General features: G+C 35.1%; 2 protein-coding genes across 45 annotated transcripts in view; both read left to right on the forward strand.

The window, feature by feature from the left end:
- Nucleotides 1–1,132: 1,132 nt before the first annotated feature.
- Nucleotides 1,133–26,685, forward strand: LOC126727628 (putative disease resistance protein RGA3). Of its 41 annotated transcripts, none has more exons than XM_050433459.1 (22): nt 1,133–4,362; nt 4,696–4,996; nt 5,125–5,204; nt 7,374–7,615; nt 8,085–8,397; nt 8,681–9,036; nt 9,252–9,407; nt 9,511–9,864; nt 10,064–10,376; nt 11,520–11,804; nt 11,879–12,052; nt 12,549–12,650; nt 12,807–12,924; nt 13,401–13,573; nt 14,204–14,285; nt 14,374–14,457; nt 23,285–23,434; nt 24,516–24,800; nt 24,967–25,146; nt 25,234–25,351; nt 25,603–25,931; nt 26,112–26,685. In XM_050433459.1, the coding sequence occupies exon 1, from the start codon at nt 1,316–1,318 to the stop codon at nt 4,349–4,351; it is 3,036 nt and encodes a 1,011-aa protein (XP_050289416.1). In that variant the 5' UTR covers nt 1,133–1,315; the 3' UTR covers nt 4,352–4,362; nt 4,696–4,996; nt 5,125–5,204; nt 7,374–7,615; nt 8,085–8,397; nt 8,681–9,036; nt 9,252–9,407; nt 9,511–9,864; nt 10,064–10,376; nt 11,520–11,804; nt 11,879–12,052; nt 12,549–12,650; nt 12,807–12,924; nt 13,401–13,573; nt 14,204–14,285; nt 14,374–14,457; nt 23,285–23,434; nt 24,516–24,800; nt 24,967–25,146; nt 25,234–25,351; nt 25,603–25,931; nt 26,112–26,685. The 41 variants fall into 41 exon arrangements, 38 of the variants coding, with proteins under 38 accessions (XP_050289416.1, XP_050289422.1, XP_050289425.1 ...); XM_050433465.1 differs by having other exon boundaries at nt 25,805–25,931; XM_050433468.1 differs by having other exon boundaries at nt 25,860–25,931.
- LOC126727637 (putative disease resistance protein RGA3) overlaps nt 17,213–26,825 on the forward strand; it is a 28,318-nt gene continuing 18,705 nt past the window's right edge. Inside the window, exons 1-7 of one of the 4 annotated variants that reach the window (XM_050433510.1) lie at nt 17,213–20,135; nt 20,624–20,741; nt 20,898–21,074; nt 21,177–21,282; nt 21,647–21,862; nt 21,986–22,039; nt 22,226–22,262. In XM_050433510.1, coding sequence (XP_050289467.1) covers nt 17,507–19,762 — 2,256 coding nt within the window. In that variant the 5' untranslated portion in view covers nt 17,213–17,506 and the 3' untranslated portion in view covers nt 19,763–20,135; nt 20,624–20,741; nt 20,898–21,074; ... (2 more) ...; nt 21,986–22,039; nt 22,226–22,262. Of the gene's footprint in view, nt 20,136–20,623; nt 20,742–20,897; nt 21,075–21,176; nt 21,283–21,646; nt 21,863–21,985; nt 22,040–22,225; nt 22,263–26,825 lie in introns of those variants that run through there. The other 3 variants (XM_050433508.1, XM_050433509.1, XM_050433511.1) reach the window with 3 other exon arrangements.

Consider the following 26,825-nt stretch of genomic DNA (forward strand, 5'->3'; position numbering starts at 1 on the left):
GTCCGCACATCAGCTTATTAGTTAGTTTCACGGTATATGTGAACTATCCACTTGCTGGGGATAGATTTCAATTGATTTTTGCAATTAGATGACAAAGGTTCCATTAACAAGTTGATAAAGTTATTGTTCATGAGCATCCTAACCAAGGGTGGAGCAAGGGGAGCGAGGAGGCGGCAAGTGCCCTCGAACTCCCCAAAAACTTCTTTAAAATAGGAGTCTAACTTCTAGTTCCCCCCTCCCCCGACATATTTTTGGATAAATTTGCCCTCTCTTAGTAAGAGATGAGTATTACTTTTTATTTTTTTGAGAAGAACTAGCAGATAACTTAATAACAGACTCACAGCATTTTTTTATTTTTTATTTTCATTCCATAAAGTCTTGCTATTTTTATCAAAAAAAAAAACCCTCAGTTTGTCCTATTTTTAAACTATTGTTTGGCATAATTCATAGTTTACAATGAAGAAGAGAGGGGTATTTAAACTAGAGATGTCTTTGATAAATTTTGCTTCTGATCTTATATTTTTAACCTTGCCCCCCTAATATCAAATCTTGGCTCCACTACTGATCACAACACTTAGTGCATCTAGTTTAACAATTAAATTATTCAACCAAGCTCTTTAGCAATGGCTGAGCCATCCCTCAAAGGCCAAAGTTCTACCATAAAGCTGTTGTTGTTGCCGAGTGCTCTGACATAATCTCTTATCCATTCCCCATGGTAATTATTGTATTTGGGTTTTGTTCACCAGAATCTAGCTGAGTGCATTTGAAGGAATGGTTGGAACCTGGAATCTATGACCGTGATGAGCCATCCTCATTCCACACTTTAAAATATAAATTCTAAATTAAAATTGATATGGATATTACCATCGCATTGGAATACTTCACGGCCATATATTCTTTTTTTTTTGAGAATCCGCCCCAGTGAGAAGGGGAGGCCATATATTCTTAATTATGAGAAAAGAAAAACAGGTGGGCACTATATAGTTTTATTTTTTATTTTTTTATGGGAACAAGTGGGCAAAAAGACTAATTATAATAATATTTAAAATGCTGCAACATGCACGTTACCCTCTTACTGATACCATATATCACATCCTCAGTAAAGACCGCAATTTATCTTAATGAATAAATATTAAATGTTTTCATTATTAATTGAGATTGCTAGTTTGTTTGTTATAAAAGCCGAATAGTGGAAGTGAAGCACAAGCACACCTGCTATTGCTTTATCTATTTCTCACTTTGCTCCTTATTTTTGTCATTCGCATTCTGTTTCTTTATTGTATTCTCAACTTATAACTTTCAGTCTCCATTAACTATGGATGGTGTACTACCGTCACTCGTTACTGAACTCTTGAAGCAGTTGGGTTCATTCGCAGCCCAGCAGGCTCTACAGGAGCTACTGTTGCTTGTTGGAGTTGATGAAGAAATCGAAAATCTTCAATACAATTTCAAAATGGTCCAGGCGATGCTCAACAAGTTCGAGGAAAGACGACTGAGGGATGACGCTGTGAAGCTTTGGTATGATAAGCTCGAAGATGCATACTACATGATGGATGACGTGTTGGACACCTGGGAAACTGCAAAGATCAAATTACAAATTCAGAAAGAAGAAGAAGGAGAAAGAGCTGCTCATAGTAACGCTCCTGCCCCCCTTGAGAAAAAAATGAAGAAGGTATGGTCCTTTTTCCCCTCCCCATCATGTTGCTGTCGTCAAGTTGACAATGTTTCTGTTCGTCATGAGATTGGTCACAAGATAAAAAAACTGAATGAAACATTAGCTAATATTCTCAAAGGCAAACAGGAGTTTGGGATTGACTCGAATAGTCAACCTGAAAGAGTTGAAAGACGAGAAATTACCTCCATTGTGGATGTTTCTAAAATATTTGGCCGTAACGAGTACAATGATGATCCACTGAACAACCTATTAGGCGTGGGTAGTCGACAAGAAAGCAATCCTCTTGTCATCTCCTTAGTGGGTGTAGGTGGTATAGGAAAATCAACCGTTGCCAAACTCGCCTATAATCATCCAAAAGTAAAAGATTATTTTCAGAAAATAATATGGGTCTGTATTTCTGATCCTTTCGATCAGTGCAAGGTTGCCAAAGCAATCATCCAGGAGCTTGCCCCTACACATGAATCCCTCAATAATACCACTACTACATTGCAAGCTCTATTGTGTATAGTTTGTGATTTCATTAAGGACAAAAAGTTCTTTCTTGTCTTTGATGATGTGTGGGCTAAAGATGTCCCTAAAGAGTCTGAAAAGTGGGAGCCTTTCAAAGATGCTCTCACACATGGTGCCCAAGGTAGTAGAATTCTAGTCACCACACGTAATGAGGATGTTGCGCACATGATGGGGAGCACCAAAACCCACATAATCAACTTAGGGAATTTATCTGTTGATGATTGTTGGTTGATTATTAGGAAAATAGCATTTAATGATGAAAATATAGATCAACATAAGGATCTTGAACCCCTAGGTAGAAAACTAGCAAATAAATGCCATGGCTTGCCGCTTGCTGCAAAGCTTATAGGGGGTTACATGTGCAACAAGAGAAGAAAAGAACAGTGGGAGAAGGTTTTGGAAAATAGTTTGTGGGATTTAGAAGATGTTGAAAAAGGTCTTTTGGGACCATTGTTGTTGAGTTATTATGAATTGTCCTTAGCAGAGAAAAAATGTTTCTTATTTTGTGCTGTCTTCCCAAAAGATTATAAAATTAATAGATTTGAGTTAATTATCCATTGGATGGCACAAGGATATATTGATATTGACTCAAAACGAAATATGGAGATGGAAGACATGGCGGAAGAGTACTTTCAAAAATTAGCCATGCGCTCTTTTTTCCAAGATTTTGGGGAAAATGAGATTGATGGTAGAATTGAAAGTTGCAAAATGCATGATATTGTGCATGACTTTGCACAGACAATGACAAAAGATGTATGCTTCACAATTGAAGGTGATAAAGAGGTTAAGATAGACTTTAAAAGGGCTCGACAGTTGTCATTAATAGTTGAAGGAACATTTCCAGAGTCTGTCTATGAAGCGAAAAATCTACGCTTTCTCAATTTAAAGTCATGGTCTTCTCAGATTGTGCAACCCAAGTTACTCGACAATTTGACATGCTTACGTACACTACATTGGAAACGTGTACCCTCTTTGGAACTTCTAAATGGGGTGGAAAAATTGATACATTTAAGATATCTCAAGTTAGATTCCTTTGATATGGAAGAATTGCCTGAAAGTATATGTAATTTATGTAATTTACAAATTTTGGATGTTAGTGAGTGGTGGTCACTTAGGAAATTATCCCAGGGAATAAGTAAACTAATTAATTTAAGACACCTCCACCTCGCGGCTGATCCACAACTTGATTATAGTGTAATAACATCATTTCCGAAGGGAATTGGGAGATTAACTTGTCTTAAAACATTAAAACACTTTCCTATAGATGGTAAGGGCGAAGAAATATGTAAACTGGGAGAATTAGAACATTTGAACCACATTCAAGGGACACTTAATATATATGGGTTGAAAAATGTGGTAGATTTTGGTGCGATCGAGAATACATTGAAGAAGAAGGACCACCTCCGTGATTTGTGCCTATTCTTTTGCACAGTACAGGAAGAGGAAGATGGAGAGGGAGAGGAAGAGACAGATGAGGAAAGAAGAAGAAGAATGGAGAATGATGTAGCACTTCTAAATGCCTTAAAGCCACCTCTATACTTGGAATCTTTAAAAATTCGTTATTATAAGGGCATCACAGTGTATCCTAATTGGATGATGTCCAAATTGACCAATTTGAAAAGGCTTACTCTTTATGATTGCCCAAACCTAGAGCGTTTGCCTCCTCTGGGGAAGCTGCCGCTACTCGAAGAATTACATATATCTTACACAACAAATATTCGAAAGGTGGGAGATGAATTTTTGGGAATAGGCATAGAAGAAGAAGAATTATCAGAATCATCCAAAAACAATAACAACAAAGACATCATCATATCCCCAAACCTTAAATTTCTCGAATTTGTAGAATTGGACGAGTGGGAAGAATGGAGTGGGATGGGAGGAACAATAGAAGAAGAAGAAGAAGAAAAAGATAATAGTGCTAATGCTTTTGTTACTAATAATACTCCAAAAATTCAAATAATGCCACTTCTTCATTCCTTGACAATTTGGCATTGCGGCAATCTAAAGTCTCTGCCAGACTACCTGCGTAATACTCCATTGAAGAAATTACAAATATGGGGAGAAGGGATAGGAGATTACTGGCCCAACTTTTCTCACATTCCAAACATCAGAATTAATTATGAATATGTGCAAAAAGACGGTCAACTTCGAGACAGACAGCATTGATTGATTCAGAGGTAACTCTTCTTTTCTTGCAAAACTATCCTATCAAATACATATATGGATTTGTGCAAATAGACGCAGCTAATTAACTTACATATTTATCCCATCAAAAACAATTAATTATAATACCAACCGCGTCCCTTGATAAATTTTCCCAATATCACAGACACACTACCACCATTAAATCATTCTATTTGTTTGGGTTGTGATCCTTGTTGCTCTAATCTCTCAGTGGTATGGGTTCTATTATATTATATTTTTCTTGTTTAATATTATTATAATATGGGTCATTGTGGGTTTTGTTCATTTTGGGTTATTTAAACTAATCTTACATAGCTGCTATGCAGTATGGAATAAACATTTGATTCCGCTGACTCTCCCCGAAGCCGCAAACGCCGAAGACTCCGATGAAGACGACTCCTCCATTCGCACCTTCACCACAGCTCGCCTCGACGCCGCCTATGCGGGTGGAGGCTCCGGCTCGCAACACGAAGATCAAGACGGAGAATCTGAGCTCCTCCGCCACGGTTAAGATCGAGAATTCGGATGGCACGAAGGACGGTGGGGCCCAGGGGACGAAGATCTTCACTAAGAACATTCAGACCAGTGGAGCTTTATAGCGCCAGAAAAGAAAGTTTGAAGAGAGAGGTAAGTCTCTCGCTGTGTGTGTGTGTGTCAAATTTTGAATCTTTGTTTGGAAAATTAAAGTTTAGAAGTGATTGATTCAATGAATTGAAAATAGAAATGGTGTTTGTGGCATTTTTAAATCTGGACAGTACAGGGCAGTTGACATGCACAGAAGAAGACAGATACATTATGATGAGACTGGGTGTTGAAGAAGACAATGAATGAGGAGGTCAGATTCCCTTTTAAATTGCTCAATCATTACCTTTAAATCTATGTTTATATTGCTACTTTATGCCTCTTATTTCTACTTACCTTTAATATTTCTATCTTCGATTAATTGCTCGAATTCCATTGTGTGTTTAGATTAGTGATTATACTAGATAAAACCATTTTAACTTTTCTATTGATTGATTGATTTCAATAAATTTTTGTTTTTTAGCTACAAGTAGAGTTTTTTCGAATGATGATGGCAAGAGCAAAGAGAGATATAAAGCCTCTGTTTATGAAAAACTCTCCAAGTTTTTTCCTAATATAAGACGTTCTTCTTGTAATATCTTTTTGTTCTTGATTTCAATTCCGTGTTTTTTATTGGCTTGCTTGTTATTTGAGCTATATATTATTTGTTATATTTTCTTTGATTTATTACTGATTCATGTGATTAATCTTAACCATCTTGATAAAAATATGTTTTTGCATTTGCCATTTTGGTGAAATAAAAAAATTAAACCCTAAATACATTCCTACTATTCCATGTCAATGTCAATATTGTCTCCCTTATTCAGGTGATTCAGGTAGAACCTGTTCCACTTTTCTCCTTGCTATTCTTTACTTTTATCTCAAACAAACTTAAGCGTCTTTAAATGATCATCATTGTTCAATCTAGGATGCTAGCTGGGGCACATCCATCAAGTAATTATGCTGCCTAGGTCAATTCTGTTCTCACTGACTTTATTCTTTTTGAAGTGTTTCCCTGCATTAATTCTTCTTGATCAAATCTGCAAATTTTAAAGAGAATCAATCTTTCTTGAATTAGCTTCATCAAATTATTGTAGGTTAGAAAATTTTATGAAAGATCCATAGCAATGTACGTTTCCCTTGTTAGCTAAGATGTGGAGGGTTGCTTGATTTGTGGAGTCACCATTTTATCTTGAAGGAGCTAGTGGAATGTTTGAATTTATTGTGAAAAGACAAAGAAAATGGGCACATGGTTATAGTAATTGTTGAAGTTACAAAACTTCTTCTTGAAATAATGCATACAAAAGACTAGCAGGACATGAGTATGTGGATATCTTAGGGGATTTAGGTATGGATGCTAGGATGTAAGTCTTGCTTTGGAGTTAACTGTGTTGTTTGCCATGCCTGGAAATTGTGAACATCTCGGTTTTGAAATATAGTAAAGAAAGAACTTGGATAGGATTATTTGTGTAGCTACTAATTATAACTTTAAGGGCTGCCTATTATTTCCTTCATTTTTCTTTCTGACATGGTGCTAGAGACGTTAATGTAATTTCAATTGCTTGAGTTACCCCTTTTCAGTTTAGCAAAGCGTAAATGTAGCACTAGAACATGACAGTCCTTCATTTAGGAACTGTCAGCTTCTATACAAGATGCAAACTTAAGAACCATTGATTTGGTTATAGGTAAATTATGTGGCACTTTACATTTTTTTTTCCAGTGAAACCTTTAAGGTCCCTAACACTTTTTTTAGTTGGTATCAGATTGAGTTATTTTTTGCTTTCTTGATTTGATAAATAACGATTTTGGTGCATTGTGATGAACATGGTCAGAGTAGGGGTTACACAATGATATAAAAGTTATTTTTGGGTGCTAAGATTTAAAAATTAAAAAGAAAAGAAAAGAAAAGATTTAATGGAAAATCTCTACACCCATTATCTTGAGCTAAAAATAAATATAAAAGCAAGGCATTGAGAGTAGTTTGTAGAAAAATAGTATTTGATTAAATGTAATATAGTTTATTTAGCAAGTTGGTCTGGTAGAGTGCCTATCAAGAAAGATGTTCAACATAAAGTAAAGGGGGAACCACCTATAACCTGAGCAGGATTTTGAAGATGAAAACTTGGTCAAACACGGTGAGGTTTATCCATCATGTTGGCCTTCTGGTGTGCCTATTAAGGAAATTGTGGGTTGCGTCAGCATAGAGAAAAAGAACCAGGAATTGTTGTTTGTGTAGATTCTTTTTTTTTTTTTTTTTTTTGGCCCATATAAAAGTTCATTCAAGGGAAATGGTTTCAGAAAGACATTGTACATGAGGTCAAAGAAAAACATGATTATTGTAGTGTAATTGAATATGGTTTAGGATCAGTTAATAAAGAAAAACATGATTCTTTATTTTGGCTATTTAGAATAATGTGACATAAATCTTATGCTTTTTTTTTAGGCATGCATGTGGATTGATGATGATCAAGATAATGAATCTAGGCAAGAAATCAATGACAAAGATTATCTGGTTAAAGTATACAAGATTGAGGACATTAGTGATGAAGAAGATGGGGACTAAGGATAAGGACTTATCAAAAAAGAAGATTAGACTAAGTATAAGAAGGTTTTTTGCGGAGCTGAACAGAATAGGGCGATTGACATACATAGAAGAAGACAGAGACTTTAAAGACGAACGATGAGGTGAAATTCCTTGATTACTTGCATGGTCATCATTTTCAATTTGTGTTTATTGCTACTTTGTCCCTATTATTTATAGTTACCTTAAATATTTATATCTAATTGTGTTTAGATTAATGATTATATTTGTTAAAACTATATTAACATTTTATTGATTGGTTTTATTGAATTTTTGCACGTTCGTGTGTCAAGGATCATGAAGTTTAGTTACAAGTAGAGTTTTTATAAATGATGATAGTGAGGGATATGAAGCCTCTGTTATTGAAGTTTGGGTTGACTTTAACTCTCCCTTTTTTAGGATTTATTTGACTCTCCCCTTAGAACCAGAAGGATCAATCCCTCCCTGCTGCTTTCCTTGCCACTCTTTGGGTTTGTGTTCTTTCCTTGGGATAGATACGATCATTATAAAATAGAGATGAAAATGATTTTGAGTCATGGTACGTGATTTTTTTTAACGCCCTGTTTGATGCAGGAAATTAGGAGGTGTGGGCTTATAGTTGCAGCGGTAGGAATACTGAAGACAATTGATGATGGCATTCCAGTACTCCTCGAGGCATACACAACTCTAAAATTTGATGGTCATGTATATCTCCTAATACAAAACCATGATTTGATATTGAGGCTCTTATATTGGATATCATCCTCTTCCTAGTGTAGGTTATAAATTATCCTTTGGTTGCGACACTACTGTTTGGAGGCTCAAGAAATAATTCATGCAACCCATGTTCAATCGTAATGTATTAAGAATGATACCTGTGTTGTCAAGTTAATGGGCTGCTACAGTGGTAAGCTTCATTCATCTAAAGAGCTATTTTAACATAACAAAGAGTTAACACTTGAGAAATTATTGGATTTATCTGAACATGTACTTCCTATTGCAAAGAAAGCTATTTTAAGATTTATTTTTATTTTTTTCATATAAAAGTTCATGAGGTCAAAGAAAAACATGATTACTGTAGTGTAATTGAATATGGTTTAGGATCAGTTAATATTGTATGGGTCTATGTGGAGTTTCTTTATTTTGGCCATTTAGAATAATGTGACATAAATCTTATGCTTTTCTTTTAGGCATGGATGTAGATTAATGATGATCAAGACAGTGAATCCAAGCAAGAAATCTATGACAAAGATTAGGTGGTTGAGGTATACAAGATTGAGAATTGCAGTGATTAAGAAGATGGGACTAAGCATAACGACTTATCAACTGGACCAAGTATAATGACTAAGCATAAGGACCTATCAATTGGACTAAGTATAAGGTGGATGAAGAAGTGGAAGTAGACAATGATGAAAGCATGATTTGCGAAGCTGAACAGTACAGGGCGATTGACATACACAAAAGAAGACAGATACATATTATGGGACAGGGTAGTAAGAGCAGGGTGTTGAAGTAGACAGAGACTTTAAAAAGACGAAATGATGAGGTGAAATTCCTTGATTATTTTTCATGATCATCATTTTCAATCAGTGTTTATTGCTACTTTGTGCCTATTATTTCTGGTTACGGTTAATGTTTCTATCTTGGATCAATTTTTTGAATCCAATTGTGTTTCGATTAATGATTATAGCTGTTAAAATTTAAAACTATATTAGCATTTTATTGATTGGTTTGTTGAATTTTTGTGTGTTTGTGTGTCAGGGATCATAAATTTTAGATACAAGTGGAGTTTTTTTGAATGATGATAGTGAGAGAGAAGAGGGATCTAAAGCCTCTATTAATTCTCCCTTTTGCAACATTTCTTTGACTATTGCCTCAGAACCTGAAGGATCACTCCTTCTCTTGCCACTCTTTAGGGTTTGTGCTCTATCCTTGAGATGGAAATGATCATTATAAAATAGAAATGGAAAAGATTGCTAGTCATTGTACGCGGTTTTTAATAAAGCCCTGTTTCATGTAGGATATTAGGAGGTGTGGGCTTACAGTTGCAGTGGTTGGATATCGAACACAATTGATGATGACATTCCAGTACTCCTCAAGGCGTACACAATTGTAAAATTTGATGGCAACATTTTTTTTTTTTTTTTGATAAGTAAGAAAAAATTTATTGAACAAGGCCACTTCAATTAACAAAAAACCATGATTTGATATTGAAACTCTCTTATTGGACCCTCTTCCTAGTTTAGGTTATTAATTATCCTTTGGTTCTAGCACTACTGTCAGGAAGCTCAATAAAGTGGTCATACACCCCATGTTCAATCACAAAGCATTAAGAATGGTATCATTGCCGTCAAGTTAATGGGCCGCAACACTGGTAAGTTTCATTAATTTGAATAGCTATTTTAATTGAACAAAGAGTTGGTTTTCTATGTTGTGGTCATGTGGAGTTAAAATTTGAATTTTTGGAGATCCCTAATTTTGATCAAAATGGGCTATGTATTATTTAGAAGTTTTTACACAATGATAATTTGAATATTTGAAATTTGTTTAAAAAAGATTATTCTTTTTTGTAGGAAATTTGGAGGACTACTATTAAAATTGTTGTGGCTCGATTTCCTAAAATCATTGACAATGCCACATCAATTAGAACTCCTGTACTCTCTATGCTTTAATTGATTTGTTAACTGCAAGTCAAATCTAACTCATCTGAATATAATCTCAATCTGGTATTAAAAACAGCATAACACTAGAAGATACAATCAAGGTCAATCTCAAAGAAAACAACCCATTTGGCTGGTCATGGATTCAGCTGTGGAAAGAAATAAGCATGAGCCTGAATCTTCCAGTCCAAAAGGAAAGTTATGAGAGATTGACTCTCAAAATATGGTACGTGATAATTTTTTCTTGTAACTCCTGTTTTGTTTGTTCAATTGGCAAAAGCATTCTTATTTTTTTCTTATACTATGCATGAAAGTCTTTGGTAGCTCTGTTTTGTGACATGAATTGGTACTATCTATGCTAGGTTACTTTTATGCTCCTCATTGTGCTTAGGAAGTAATAAATTGCTGCATTTCTGTTGATTTTGATATTTGTTAGTTTAGATCAACTTGGAATAAGATTAGGGAAAGGCATCCAATTGTTAGGGCTTTGGTTTGTTTTTCTGCTGCTATTTGCAAGCAAGCCTTCATTTGTTGGTTAACTCTTATGGATAGACTTCCCACTCCTGACAGGGTTGGTAAATGGGGATAAGTCTGACCTAGTATGTGTGTTCTACAGGAGAAAGCAAGAGTCCAGAGATCACATATTCCTATGACTGTTCCTCTAATAAAAGGCTATAGCAATAGGTGTTAAGGTTTTGTTTAGTCTGCAAGCAACTGAATGATTGGAGTTCAGTGTTTTACTAAGGTATTCATTCCTTGAGAGTAAATGTTTCAGAACTATTGTTTGCAAGTTAGCTTGGGCTGCCTTCATTAATCATATATGGTGTCAAGGCAATGCTAATGTTCACAAGGGAGTCATTTATAGCAAAGAGAAGATCCTGTGTTTAGTAAAAATGACATTAGACGTCATTAGTGCAGTTTACAGGGTTCCAGAACTCAGTACAAAATAGAGCCATTTCAGCTGCAGGGGTATATTACTGTCTGTTTTAGAGTAGATAGATGTGTTGATTGTTTTTGTGTTTTGCAGTAGTTTGCTATTTGTGTTGTGTCAGGGTTGAACTATTTTGTGATATATTTGCTTGGTTTTTTTTTTTTTAATTTATCTCTATCGTAAAAAAAAAAAAAAAAAAATTGTTCTAACTATTTTTTTTTTGATTGCTCAGATGATGTGTCTCATCCATCACTTCTTTAATGGTTAGAATTTCAAATTCCTTTTTACATGTTATAACTCCTTGAAATAGAGATTAAAATCTTAAAATTGATTTCTTTTTGAGTACATTTTCATTGTTGTCTATTGCAATATTATGCTATCTTTAAACTTCTTACTTCTAATTGATGCTTGTTAACTTGAATAATCCCTGTATGGAAGACATTGCGCTTCTAATCCCCTACTCCTTTGCAAATCTGCCTCCAACAAATGCGTGTGCAAAACTCCACTCAAACTTCATGCAAGGTTGATAGAAGATGCCCATAGAAACTGACAATGGCAAACAGAATGGCGAGGCAACTATACCAGATGCTTGGATGTGGCAAATCAAAGATCAGCTCATCAGAGCTTATTTATTTCTCCCTGCCAAAAGAAACAATACCCACATATAAAGGAAGTTTGGCAAGAACTTGGGGATATAAGCAAAGATCCTAAATAGCCAATGAAGTAAGTCTTTCTTTTTTTCATATTAATATTGCCAATGACTAAATCTTCTCTTATGGTTGTCATTAATGACTCAGATCACAAATGAGGATCATCAAGCTAGTTGCACAAAGTTATAAGCATGGAAAATGGTGTTGTGCACTATGGTGTTGAGCTTTATGGCAACGATAACTTCAAAAATTGGGTTTTAGTTTCATCATTTGAAGCCTTAATGTCCCCGTTTCCTCCTCATCATTAGGCATTCATTGAAGGTTTGCCTTTTCCTGACTTGAACATCTATCCGATCTTTCTTTGGAAATTCATTGTCCATAGTGTTTGCTGAGATTGTGCTTGTGCAGAGTCAGCCACTTATTTGCAAAGTACCTGAAACTGAGCCATATAAAACTTTGGGTTTTGGCACTTATGTGCTGAGATTGTTTCCTGTTAGCCTTTTCATATTATCTAAAGTAGAACAATATAAATAGTGGCAGCCCAGGCTAGTTCGTACAACTACTCCCCACTACAACAGTATCTCTTTACAACAACTCCAGCAATTATTCATCAAACTATTGCCAAATCCTTCTAGAGAAGGAGCATTCACATTGAAAGAACAAATGCTCCTTGCTTTCCGTACAATTGTTGCAGAAACTAGAGTTTCGTCTTTGTATCCTCACCTAATTAATATGTCAAACTTTGCTCATAAGTATGTTTTTCTATTTTCTATCCTTTGTCCGGAATCATTGATCTTGTTTGTAAAAACTAATGCAGTTTAAATCTATTGCAGAAGCACAGTTTTATATTGGTGAAAATTTTTGAGCAAGGATGCACCTCAGATAGCCATGTCTTACATTCTGGTGCAAGATATATTTGGTAAGCTCCATTGGCTGCAAAGCTTGATACGTTAGAATAACAAAGCTCCCTTTCTCTCTGCCCTATATCATTTACCTTGTTAATAAATTTCTGTACTAAGTTCATTGATTGCAACTATGCTGAGCGATGGGGTACTATTCAACATTGTGAATGTAGCATGTCATGGACGTGAAGAAGAAATAAGGTCAACCAGTGACACATGGATGTCAAGAAGAAATAAGGTCAACCAGTGACACATGAATTGGAAACTAGGCAATTGGCGTTATGCGTATCTGTAAGTACCACTTTCCATATCTTTTTTGTTTGAATGTGAATGACTGGTTTTCAGGTTTATCACTATAGGGGCAGGTGGTGGTTTCTAAAGTAATAGAAAAATTTGTTTGTACAAGTGCATGATTAGCAAAATTTAATTATTTTGATAATTAATGACCTAAGATAATATTGCCAGTGAGAGAAGTGCTAATGTGTTAATAATGTTTCATCATCCAGTGATATATGAATGCTTTACTTCACCATTCCTTGGTGATTCTCCAAACAATCAGCCATTACTTTTTTCTGGTACTTGAGCTGTTGGCACCTTATTAATCAGTACTATAAATGCTGGGTTACTTTTACGCTCCTCATCATGCCTAGGAAGTATTTAATTGATTCTTTTCTATTGATTTTGAAGTTTGTTAATGTCGATCAACTTGGAATAAGATTAGGGATTAGCATTTAGTTGTTGATTGGAGGGGTTGGTTTTGTTCTCAGCTGCTATTTGCAAGTAATGCCTTCATTTCTTGGCTAACTGTTATGATAAACTTCCCACTCCTGACTTGAAAGAAGAAACACTACTACCTGCACTGCACTGCACGGTGGGATTCTGCTTTTGGACTTGTTGGCAGTGACGAGGAGGGAGCAAGGAATGCAGAGAAATTCTGATGGTATTTTATTTATTTAGAGATCTTGGTAAAAATATATTTGTGTTTTCGCAATCGCAGCTCTGAAAGTGGAACCAAACTCACACGCACACGCACACAATAAGGGTTTATAAGGGGCAAAAAAGTAATTAAAACCTAGACTATTCAGAAACCAAACCTCTCAGGCCTCCCTCTTCTTCTTCTTCAGACTTTCAGCGGTCAAAAACCACTACCAACAACAACAACAGTTTCAGGCAAATGCAATATTAATATTAATAATGCGCCCAAAACCACACTTTCAAATTCAACAGTTTCAGGACCACATCCTATAGTAAATATGTTTCCATTGCCATTAATAAGTTTTAAGATTTAGCCTATGTAGTTGTCTTCACGCGAACAGCTCCAATTTATTTCTTTGATAATTATTTGTTTGTGCATCTCAAGATTTTATTCATTTAGAGTAGCAGGAGCTCAAGTAATGCAATTTGATTTAGCATTATTTTTGGTTTTCTATGTTATGGTCACATGGAGTTAAAATTTGAGATCTTTGAGATCCCTAATTTAAAGTGGACTAGGCTATGTGATATTAATAAGTTTCTACACAATGATAATTTGTGGATTTGAAATTTGTATGAAAGATTACTCTCTCTGTAGGAAATTTGGAGGACTACCCCTAAAGTTTTTTTGGCTGGACTTCCTAAAATCATTGACAATTGTCACATTAATTGGAACTCTGGTACTCTCTATGCTTCAAATGATTGTCAACTAGGTCACATCTAGCTCATCTCAAGATAATCTTAATCTGTTTGGCACTTATGATTCAGATCAAAGACAGATCCTCTGGATTTTACAAATAGCATAAGCCTAGCAGATTAACACAAAAAACTTGCAATGGATGATGAAGAAAGGTCAAGATCAATCTCAAAGAGAAAATCCCATCTATGTGGTCACAGATTAACACTACTAGTCATGGTACTTGATATAATTTTCCCTTAACTTGTGTTTTGTTTGTTCAATTGACAAATTAGTCCTTATTTTTGTGTGTGCTTCAGAAGTAAATAAATTGTTGTTTTTCTATTCATTTTGTTAATGTAGATCAATTTGGAATAAGATTAGTTAAAAGATTCCAGTTGTTGATTGATGGTGTTTGGTTTGGATCTGTATTGCTATTCCTAAGCATTCCTTCATTTGTTGGCTAACGTTCATGGATAGTTTTCTCCCTAACAACAGTGTTGCCAAATGGGGATACAATTGTGATCTTGTTTGTGTGTACTGCAAGAGAAAGCTGGCGTCAATGTTGGGCTGCATAAGATGGGTATCTTTCTCAAATATAACGGTTAGTTTATTAAAAAATAATTGTTCTTATAATGTCCTATAATCTGATGTGGAAACTTATAGTTAGCCATGATTTATGGAAAACACACATCATGTTGGAGAAACATGTTGGACTGCATAAAACGCCCAAAAATCATTTTGGAGATCTAAAGTTTCTTGGAACATAGTGTTAAAAATTAATGTTGTATTTTAAACTTACTTCTTTTTTGGTCATTTTCTTGCATGCATGTTATCTATAGTGTGCATGTTAGACAAGTGTCAAGCTGTCGTTTATGTCCTAAGAGATATTTATGTATTTGGAGAAGTCTAAAATCAGTATAGGGGGAAAATTTACAGTTCCTTCCTCTGTCCCTTGTCCTACAAATTGATGGGCAAATGATAAGCCTTTGTTTGCTTGTTTTGCAGATCCTAATTACATGATCTGTGTTGTTCTGAGCAATGCATCTGAAATGTGTGCTCAACCCTCCTTGCACATAGGGCTATTCATGGTTTAGTGGCAGGGTATATGGATTCACAGTCGAGGCTATTAATGGGAGGCATGCTTACATTCCATTCCCTGTAAGTTTCTTCTTGGTTGGAAATTTTTTTTCTTCATTATTCATGTCTGGCTCTCTGTGTGAGCTATATGTATGTGTTTCTGGGTTTGCACAAATGTCCAACTGACCTTTAAATATCTGGCCTATTTTACACATAGCTTGTTGCACCTATTGATCTAGAAACATGATCAATGAATCTGTAAGTGACTACAAGTTTTTATTCAAAATTTCATTCAATGATAAATGAGTTTTTTCAACTAGGGCAGGAGCATATTGGTTTTATTATCAGCAACTAGCTGGCAATATAATATGGACTTGTTTGCTCATTTTGTGCTTGTAGTGTTCAATTGAGAAACAAAGCAAGGTCATGATAAGTGACATGATGTGGGCAAAACTACAGTCTTCAACCAATCAATCGAGTTTTCTTGATCGCGGGTAGAAAGACGGGATGTACCACAAATCTTATCAATATATAAGCAGACCCATTTGGAAGTAACAAGATCTAAGCATATATGAGTTCCCAAAGATGTCATGAGGACATAGTGAGGAAGAACCACTTGGAACACCATTTTAGAAGCAAAAATGGCTTAATAAAGTGATTAGCAGCACTGTCCAATCAGAGTAGTTGTTAATTTGGTGTTTTCTGTGTTATTATATCCCTTTGTTTTTCCCTGCATGTTGATACTAATTATGTCAAGTACGTCACCTGAAATATTTGTGGTTTGTTCTAGCATTGCTGATTCGTAAGATTTTTGTGTGAAATTATCCTATGTAGATGGGGCCTACTTGAGCTTCTTGACACGATACTTTTGTAAAGAACCACTGTATATTATTTTGAATATATAAGAAATCTGAGTTTGCACGCGTATCTTTGAAAAAAAGGCCTTGAGCTTCCATATCTACCTTGGGAAATTTTGTCATATTCTAGTTCTTCCTCTATAAAACCTTTTCTTTTAATTATTGACTGTTTCTTGATATCAAATATGCCACTTCCATGAGAAAGCCCCATTCCTTTGCTCTGAAGGCTACAAAAGCAATTCCATCTGTTAAGACTCCGATAAATAATGAAACAAGTCAACCTCCTATCTTTAGAGCCATTCCCAATATGTATATTGTCACAAAGCAGATATTTACTGCCAAATTTTCTGCCTGTCTTCAGGTTCCTTCTCTAGGACTTGTATGACAACATCTTGCTTAGCTTCTCGAGACTTAGGTGATACTCTAAGTAGTCTACAACATTTCAAAAGAATCTACCGATCACTTGCTTAAGTTGTGAAGAAACCTCTTCCAATGTCACTTTGAGAAGAATTGTTTCAATATTTAAATTTTCATGTTTGTAGCTATTTAATTTGTGTGGTCCAGTAAAAAAATCATCATAGCTTGAATGGCTAGTGCAACCAAAATTGAAGTGTTGTTGCTCCTGCTTCCCTGTTCGATCTTGTGTGGACCAACAACACTTTTTTTTTTTTTAGTAGTAATGGTTTTGTTCAGCAGAATATGGACTGGTTGGAAGTTGGAACCTATGAGTCTATGAAAATGATGAGCCATCCTCATTCCACAATACACACTGTAAAATATAAATTCTAATTAAAATTGATATGGATATTACCATCACATTGGAATACTTCATGGCCCACATATTCTTAAGATTTTGTTAACAGATATTCTTAGCACATTTTTTAGTAAACTATTATAGTAAAATTTTTAATTATCAAAAAAGAAAAAAAAAAAAAAAAATCAAGTGCAATACTTACTGGCCAATATATTTTTTTTTGATGGGACCAATATTTTCTTTTTACTCGAATAAATAAAGACTAATAATAACATTTAAGATGACGTACCATGTTACCGATAACATATATCATATCCTCAGTAAAGACGGAAATTATCTTAATAAATAAATATTAAATGTTTTCATTATTCACTGAGACTGCTAGTTCGTTATAAAAGCCGAATAGGAGGAGTGAGGAAGCACAAGCACACCTGCTATTGTGTAATCTATTTCTCACTTTGCTCCTTATTTTTGTCATTCGCATTCTGTTTCTTTATTGTATTCTCAACTTATAACTTTCAGTCTCCATTAACTATGGCTGATGCACTACTGTCACTAGCTGCTGATCCCTTGAACCTGTTGGGTTCAATCGCTGTTCAGCAGGCTCAACAACAGATAAACTTGATTGTTGGCGTTGATGAAGAAATCCAAAAGTTTTCTGACTGTTTCAGAAATGTCCAGGCGATGCTCAATGATGCTGAGAAGAGACAAAGCACGGACGCAGCTGTGAAGCTTTGGTTAGATCAGCTCAGAGACGTGTACTACATGATGGATGACGTGTTGGACAAGTGGGACACTGCAAGGATCAAATCAGAAATTCAAAAAGAAGAAGAAAGAGCTGTTACTAATAGCAATCCTGCTGCCCTGAAGAAGAAGGTACCATGCTCATTCTTCCCCTCTCTGTCATGTTGTTTTGGTCAAGTAGATAACCTTTCTCTGCGTCATGAGATTGGTCACATGATAGAAAACCTGAAACAAACATTAGATGACATTCTCAAAGACAAAGTGACCTATGGGTTCAACTTGACTAGGCATTCACATGTAGAAGTTGAGCGACCAACAACCACGTCCTTTGTGGATGTGTCCGATATAATTGGTCGTGATAACTATAGGGATGAGCTGTTGAGCAACCTGTTAGGTGTGGGTGGTCAGGAAGAAAGAAATCCTCGTGTCATCTCCTTAGTGGGCATGGGCGGTATAGGAAAATCCACTCTTGCCCAACTAGCCTACAATCATTCTGAGATACAAGTCCATTTTAAATTAAAAATATGGATTTGTGTCTCTGATCCATTTGATCAGTGCAAGGTTGCCAAAGCAATCATTGAATATATTGAGGGTCAATCCCCCAACATTACTGAATTGCAAAGTCTATTACCTCACATTTGTGATTTGATTGGAAAAAGGAAGTTTTTTCTTGTTTTGGATGTTGTGTGGACGGAAGAGTTCATAAAGTGGGAGCCATTCAAAAATGCTCTCAAATGTGGTGCTCAAGGTAGTAGAATTCTAGTCACCACACAAAAAATCAATGTTGCGGAAATGATGGAGAGTTCCCACATGATCAATTTGGAGATATTGTCATCCGATGACTATTGGTTGATGTTTAGTAAAATAGCATTTTCTAACAAAGATCTACATCAATGTAGGGATCTAGAAGAGTTAGCCCGAAAACTAGTAAATAAGTGCAAAGGCTTGCCACTAGCTACGAAGACTCTCGGTAGGCACATGCATGGCAAGAGAAGTAAAGAAGAGTGGGAGAGGGTTTTGTACAATAATTTGTGGGAAGTAGAAGATATTGAAAAAGTTCTTTTGGGACCATTGTTGTTGAGTTATAATGAGTTGTCCTTGTCAGAGAAACAATGTTTCTTATATTGTGTTGTCTTCAAGAAAGATCATCAATTCGATAGACTTGAGTTAATCATCCATTGGATGGCACAAGGATATATCAACTTAAAAGGAAATATGGAGATGGAAGATATAGCAGAAGAGTACTTTCAAAAATTAGCAATGTGTTCTTTTTTCCAAGATTTTAAGAAAGATGAGAATGATGGTAGAATAAAAAGTTGCAAAATGCATGATATTGTGCATGACTTTGCACAGTCAATGACAAAAGAAGTATGCTTCACAATCGAAGGTAATGAAGAGGTTAAGAGAAACTTTAAAAGGGCTCGACAGTTGTCATTAATAGTTGAAGAAACATTTCTTGAGTCTATCTATGAAGCGAAAAATCTACGCACTCTCTTTCTTCTTTCTCATGAAAGGGACTATGAGTTTAACATGCACCTATCCAACTCATGCCATCATTTTAGATGTTTACGAACATTAATTTTGGATTGCCCATTTACAAAACTTCCGGATGCGGTGAAAAATTTGATACATTTAAGGTGTCTCCATATGTGTTGGAATGTTAAAATAGAAGAATTGCCTGAAACCTTATGTAATCTTTGTAATTTGCAAGCTTTGAATATTGATAATGGTGAATATTTCAAGAAATTACCACAAGGGATTGGTAAACTAATTAATTTAAGACAACTTAGATTTCATACAAATCATAGCTGGTACAAACTAAAATTTCCAAATGGGATTGGGAAATTGACTTGTCTTAAAACATTAAGTGTTTTCAACATAGGTGGTAAGGATGATAAAGAAGGATGTAAACTTGGAGAATTAAAAAATTTGAACCAACTTCGAGGGAGCTTTAAATTTCCAAATGGTAGATGTAGGGGAGGCCCAGAATGCACAGTTGAAGAAGAAGATACATCTCCACGATTTGGAACTAGATTTTTACGTTGAAGATCAATTCCAAGAGAAAGGGGAAGAGAGTAGAAGAAGAATGGAGAGTGATTTAGCAGTTTTGAATGCCTTAGAACCACCTTCACACTTGGAAAAATTATCAATTAAGAGCTTCATTGGCACCACAGTGTATACTAATTGGATGACGTCCTTGACCAATTTGAAAAGTCTTCATATCGATGGGTGCTGGCAGCTAGAGTGTTTGCCACCTTTGGGGAAGTTGCAGGAATTAAACATTCGTGGCTGTTCAATTCTCGAGCAACGTTGTGAAAGAGAGATAGGAGATTACTGGCCCATTATTTCTCACATCCCAACAATCAACATATCGTAAAGTAACGATCAACCCCAGTTTGGTTCAAACAATCTATCAGAGGTGACTCTCCTTCTTTTCTTCCCTCATCTTCTTCTTTTATTTTTAATTTTGCAAATTAGACGAAAGTTTTAAGTTTAGTTAACTTCAACTCTCATCCATTTAAAGTTGATATATTTTATCAGATTACCCAAATTCACAAACCCACTGCCACCGTATCATTCAATCTCGTATGCCCATTAATTATTTCCAAATCTAACATATTTATTTTTCTTTCTGGGAATTCGTAATGTTCTTTTTATCTATAATTCCCATAAGCTGAAAATTCGTTTTGCTTAAATTTGATGATTTTTTTATTTTTTTATTTTTTTTTATTTTATGGTTTTGGTCCTTGTTGGCCCAATCTTTTAATAGTTTGGGTTTTGATTAAAATTTATTTTTCTTGTTCATTTTTGGTTTAATATCATAATATTTGGGTCTTGCAAGTTTTGTTGATTTTTCGAATTTAGATTAATCTGACACAACTAATGTGCTTTTCTTTTGGGCATTAGTATGAGGAGGATGGGGCTGAGGATGAGGTGGATGAACAAGTGGAAGTAGACATTGATGAGGGGGATTCGTGAAGAGGACTAATACATATTATGAGATTGGGTTGTAAGAGCAAGCAAGGTGAGATTCTCTTATTCCTACTTTACCGCTAATATTCCTATTTTTGATTGACTGTTTCAATCCCATTGTGTGTTCAGATTAACAATTATAGTTATCAAAACTACTTTAGCTGTTTATTGATTGGTTTCATTAAATTTATGTGTGTTTGTGCGTCAGGGGTCATGAATTTTAGCTACAAGTATAGTTTTTTTGAATGATGATACTGATAGAGAAGAGGAATATAAAGCCTCTTTTTTAAAGCTTGGGGTGATCTTAAATCTCCCTTTTGCAACATTATATTTACTCTTACGTTAGAGCCAAAAGGGTCAATTCCTCCCCAGCCTCACAGTGTAGGTTTGTGTGCTTTATTGTTTTTGTATGTACTATTCCTATTGTAATATTTTACTGGTCCTGATTTCAATTCCATGTTTTGATCATATTTCTTGATCATGGCAGTGACATCAATTTAAATGGTGAAAGAGCTTGATGTAAAGATGATTTTGACATCATAACGACCACATCCAGTACCTGCAATACTGTTCATGTTGCAGTTGAAAATCATGTAAGTGTTGTTGGATCTCAAATCCCATTCGAATATGGTGTATCTTTTAATCTGATCTGTTACCAAATCAATTTTTTTAAATGAAATATTTACATACATGTGGGTTGAGTCCTTATTTTTTATTTTTTATTTTTTGATTCATATCTTATAATTGTCATATCAATTGTTTTGGTGTTGGAGAAATTGCTCAATTTGTTTGTTGATAAAGCAGTTTTTTTTTTAATTAATGTAGAATGATATGCAATTTGCAAAATACTATGCAATCTCCAGAAATTTGATCTGGTTATGAATTATGACATCCAAAAAGAGACTAACAATTTGATTTCACATATCAACTTTGGGATTTGTGCTTTAATGATGATAGTGTCTGACACAAATTTGAAATTGGATGTCAAATGAATGGATGATCCAAATGGTGTTGACTAAAGAGGCCTTTGAGCTCACATGAGGAGGATATGGAACTTTTGTTCTTGAAATACATTTTCTTTGACAACAAAGGTAGTGAATTACATCCATAAACAAGCTAATATCATTCTTGGTGCATCATGAGGGGTCCATAGTAATTTTTTACAACATTCAGGTTTGGAGATTAATCAGATCAAATTGTCTATTCATTCGTAAATCCAGATCTAAATGTACACTATTGCGTCTTCTTTTGCTCATATCTGGAATTGAAAATTATTACCATCTCATGTTCACTCAGGTTTGCATAATTAAAGGATGCAGAACCCAGAAAATGGCTTCTATGATTTTTGAGGTAATTTAGTTTAATTTGGCATTGACGCTGATCTGTACTGCAGTAAATTCAAACATTCTTTTATAACTCATATTTGGAGAGTAATGGGATATGTGGATATTTATGCAGAAATCATTATTATAAAATTGAGATGGAATGATTGCCAATCATGGTATGCGATTTTTTATAAAGCCCTGTTTCATGCAGGAAATTAAGAGGGGAGGGCTTACGGTTGAGTTAGAAATACCGAAGACAATTGACAATGGCATTCCAGTACTCCTCAAGGCATGCTCAACTTTTGAGCTTTGATGGTCTTGTATACCCATCTACCAGTGCAAAACCTTGATTAGGTTATTAATTATCCTTTTGTTTTTGACAAAACTTTCAGGTGGTTCAATGAACTATTCATGCAACCAATGTTCAATCATAAAGATTTAGAGTGGTTTCAGTGACATCAAGGTAATGGGCCACTACAGTGGTAAGCTACATTCATATGAATAGCTATCTTAACAGAACACTTGAGAAATTTTTGAATTGATCTGAACATGTACTTAACTATTGAAAAGAAAGTTCTTCAAAATTGGGCTGTAATCTTGTATTGATTTTGTATCCTAAGCAATTAATTACTAATTAGAGCATTTTATACTCTCTAAAGCATCGAGGATCATGTCCTATGCTAAATATGTCTACTTTGCCATAAAAACATTTAAGATTTAGCTTACTTATTTGTCTCAACCTTGCAAATAGCTCCAATCTATTTCTTTGATAATTATTCATTTATGCATCTCATAAGTTTACTCATTGGGAGTAGCAGAAGCGCTGGAAGGACTTCAGTGGTTTGTAAGGTAATCCAATTTGATTTAGCATTATTGTTGGTTTTTTTTTTTTTTTTTTTGGTGGTCCTGAGGAGTTAAAATTTTTTTTTTTTTTGAGATCCCTAGTTTTGAGTGGACTGTGCTATGTGATATTTTGGAGTTTGAAATTTGTTAAAAGATTACTCTTCTCTGTAGGAATTTTGGAGGACAACCCTCAAAGTTGTTGCGGCTAGACTTCCTAAACTCATTGACCATTTCACAATAATTGGGACTCTGGTACTCCCTATGCTTCAAATGATTTGTCAACTACAGTTCAAATCTAGCTTATCTCAAGATAATCTCAATTGAGTTGTCACTTGTGATTCAGATCAAAGACCAGTCCTCTGGTCTTTACAAATAGCATAAGACTAACAAATGAACACAAACCTCTTACAATGGATGAGAAAGGAAGATCAAGATCAATCTCAAAGAGAAAACCCCATCTGGGTGGTCAAGGATTTAGCTGTAGAGAGAAATAAGCATGAACCTGAAACTACAAGTCAAAAAGGAAAATGGGGACAACAAGGCTGACCAGTTATCAGACAATGACTCTCACAATATGGTACATGCTATACTTTCCCCTTAACTCATGTTTTGTTTGTTCAATTGACAAAAGAAAACTTATTTTTGCTTATCCTATGTGTGAATGTCTTTGATAGCTCTGTTTTGTGATATTGATTAATGCTATAAATGCTGGGTTACTTTTATGCTCCTCATTGTGCTTAGGAAGTAATAAATTGATGATTTTCTATTGATTTTGAAGTTTCTTAACGTAGATCAACTTGGAATACGATTAGGGAAAAGCATTCAGTTGTTGATTGGAGGGCTTTGGTTTGGTTTTCCTTTTGGCTGCTATTTGCAAGCAATGCCTTCATTTCTTGGCTAACTATCATGGATAAACTTCCCACTCCTGACCTGGTTGGTAAATGAGGATACAATTCTGATCTCATTTGTGTGTTCTGTAGGAGATATCTAGAGTCCAGGCAAGCAGTTGAATGACTAGAATTCTGTCTTATGCTGAAATATTCATTCCTTGAAAGTCATAACTATTGTTTGCTATCAGATATGGCTTCAAGGCAATGCTAGAGTTTGCAATGTGTGCAAAATAGTAATTTTTGGTTGATGGGGTATATCTGTTTTTGTTTTTGAGTAAAAGTGTTATTGTTTGTGTGTTTTGCAGTGGTTTGCTGTTTGTGTTGTGTTCTTGTTTAGAGTAGCCATGTTGGTAGTTTCTATGTTCTGTCGTGATTTGTTGTTTGTGTTGTGTCAAGGTTGAACTGTTTTGTGATATCTTTGCTTGATTTGTCTTAAATTTATCTCATTCTTAAAAATTAAAAAATAAATAAAAAATGTCTGTCCTACTAGTCACCCAAAAAAATTTATTCTGATTATTCTTTGGATTGCTCAGATGATATGTCTCATCCATCCCTTCTTTAATGGTTATAATTTTAAATACCTTTTTGCATGTTATATCTTCTTGAAATAGAGATTAGAATTTTAAGATTGATATCTATTTTAGAGCACTTTAATTGTTGTCTATTGCGATTTAAGTATTTTATAAATATGCCATCATTAAACTTCTTGCTTTGAAGTTCTAAATTTCTAATTGATGCTTGTAACCTTGAATAATCCCTGTATGGAAGATGTTGGGCTTCTGATCCCCTACCTTGCAAATTTGACTCCAAGAAATAATGTGTGTGCAAAACCACACTCAAACTTTATGCAAGGTTGATAGAAAGAGCCCATAGAAACTGATAATGGCAAATAGAATGGCGAGGCAGCTATACCAGATGCTTGGGTGTGGCAAATTAAAGATCCAATCATCAGGGCTTCTTTATTTCTCCCAGCCAGAAGAAACAATCCCCACATTACAAGGAATTTTGGAAAGAACATGGGGATATGTACAAAGATTCTAAACTGCCAACGAAGTTAGTCTATCCTTTTTGCATATTAATATTGCCATTGACTAAATCTTCTCTAATTGTCCTTCAAGAATCAATCTGATGCTTTATTTTGTTCTATATTTGGCACATAATTGTTTAAACGTCTACTATCTTTCATGGCATTTATATGTTATTGTGGTTGTCATTCTAGTCTCAAATCACAGATGAGGATCATTAAGCTAGTCACACAAAGTTATAAGCATGGAAAATGGTGTCGTGCAATATGGTGGTGAGTTTTATAGTGATGACGACTTGAAAAGTTGGGCTTTGGTTTCATCATTTGAAGCCTTAACGTCTTCGTTTCCTCCTCATCATCAGGCAAACATTGAAGGTTTTCCTTTTTCTGACTTGAATATCTATTTATGTTGACTATGTGCACAAAACATATGTTCTTAGCTATCCAATCTTTCTTTTGCAGTTCATTGCCCATAGTGTTTGCTGAGATTGTCCACAGGCAACCACTTATTTGCAAAGTACCTGAAATTGAACTATATGAAACTTTGGGGTTTTGGTATCGCATATCTCATCTAATACAGGTAGCTATTTTTCTTTTCTGTTAGCCTTTTCTTATTATCTAAAGTAGAACAATATAAATATGGCAGCCCAGGCTAGTTCATACAAAATGGCTTTAAAGATATGCCCTCTCAATAACTACACTCCTCACTACATAGAGTTTCATCTTTGTATCCTCACCTGATTAATATGTCAAGCTTTGGTCATAAGTATGTTTTTCTATTTTCCATCCTTTTACCTGGATCATTGCCCTTGTTTGTAAAAACTAATGCAGTTAAAACCTATTGGAGTAGCACAATTTTATATTGGTGAAAATTGTTCAGCAAGGATGCACCTCAGATAGTCATGTCTTACATTCTGTTGCAAGATATATTTGATAAGCTTCATTGGTTGCAAAGCTTCATATGTTAGAATGACAAAGCTCCCTTCCTCTCTGCCCTATATCATTTACCTTGTCTATAAATTTTTATACAAAGTTCATAGATGCAACCATGCTGAGCGATGAGGCTCCATTCAAATTCGTGAATGTAGCATGTCATGTATGTCAAGAAGAAATGAGGTCAACCAGTGACACATGAATTGGAATTGGCATTATGCATATCTGTAAGTACCACTTTCCATATCTTTTTTGTTCGAATGTTAATGACAGGTTATTAGGTTTATCACTATAGGGGCAGGTGGTGGTGGTGGTTTCTAAAGTAACAGAAAAAATTGTTTATAAAAGGGCATGATTTTGTTAAATTTCATTTTTCTGATCATTAATGACCTAAGTTAATATTGCAGGTGAGAGAAGTGCTAGTGTGTTAATAATGTTCAATCAGCCAGTGGTATATGAATGCTTTAGTTCATCATTCCTGGGTGATTCTCCAAACAATTTGGGAGGCTCTTAGCTATCTGATGACACGACGCATTGAATCAGCCATTATTCTTATTGGTACTTGAGCTGTTGGCACCTTATTAGAGTCGGGTCAGTGTAAGGCAAGCAGGGAGCTGTGCACTGTGACGAAGGATCTTGGCACACCTACCCTTCAGAGTTCTCACATTTTTTTCTGGTTCATCGTCAAGCTTTGAAGCTGGCCAGCTTGCTGATTGTGTAGCCACATCTCTTATACTCATGGCCTGCCTAACCATTAGTATTGCATAACTGCATTTTACAAACATTGAGGATTGAAGTAGTAAAGCAGCACATCAAAATTTATAGAGGAAAATCTAATTAGGGATTGTACATTGTATTTACATTTTTTATGCCATTCTCATACAATTTTTAAAGTATTTTTTGTGGGTATCATTTTCATACCTAAGATACATTATATTTCTACAAAATTTATCGCAACATGAAGAGTGATATTGATCTACAGCTTCATTTAAGCACACCCTGAACATGTGCTAATAACCTCTTTTAGATTTCTACAGCTTATAGTTGTTTCATTTCCACACACACTGAACATGGGTTAATTGTCACTATTAGATTTCTATAGCCTGCTGCTTCCATGCTGA

Source organism: Quercus robur, chromosome 5, assembly GCF_932294415.1.
Source record: "Quercus robur chromosome 5, dhQueRobu3.1, whole genome shotgun sequence".
In the NCBI taxonomy this organism is placed as follows: Eukaryota; Viridiplantae; Streptophyta; class Magnoliopsida; order Fagales; family Fagaceae; genus Quercus; species Quercus robur.

What these genes read in the sequence shown, in the direction of transcription:
- LOC126727628 (XM_050433459.1), top strand. Translation starts at nt 1,316, where the DNA reads ATGGATGGTGTACTACCGTCACTCGTTACTGAACTCTTGAAGCAGTTG.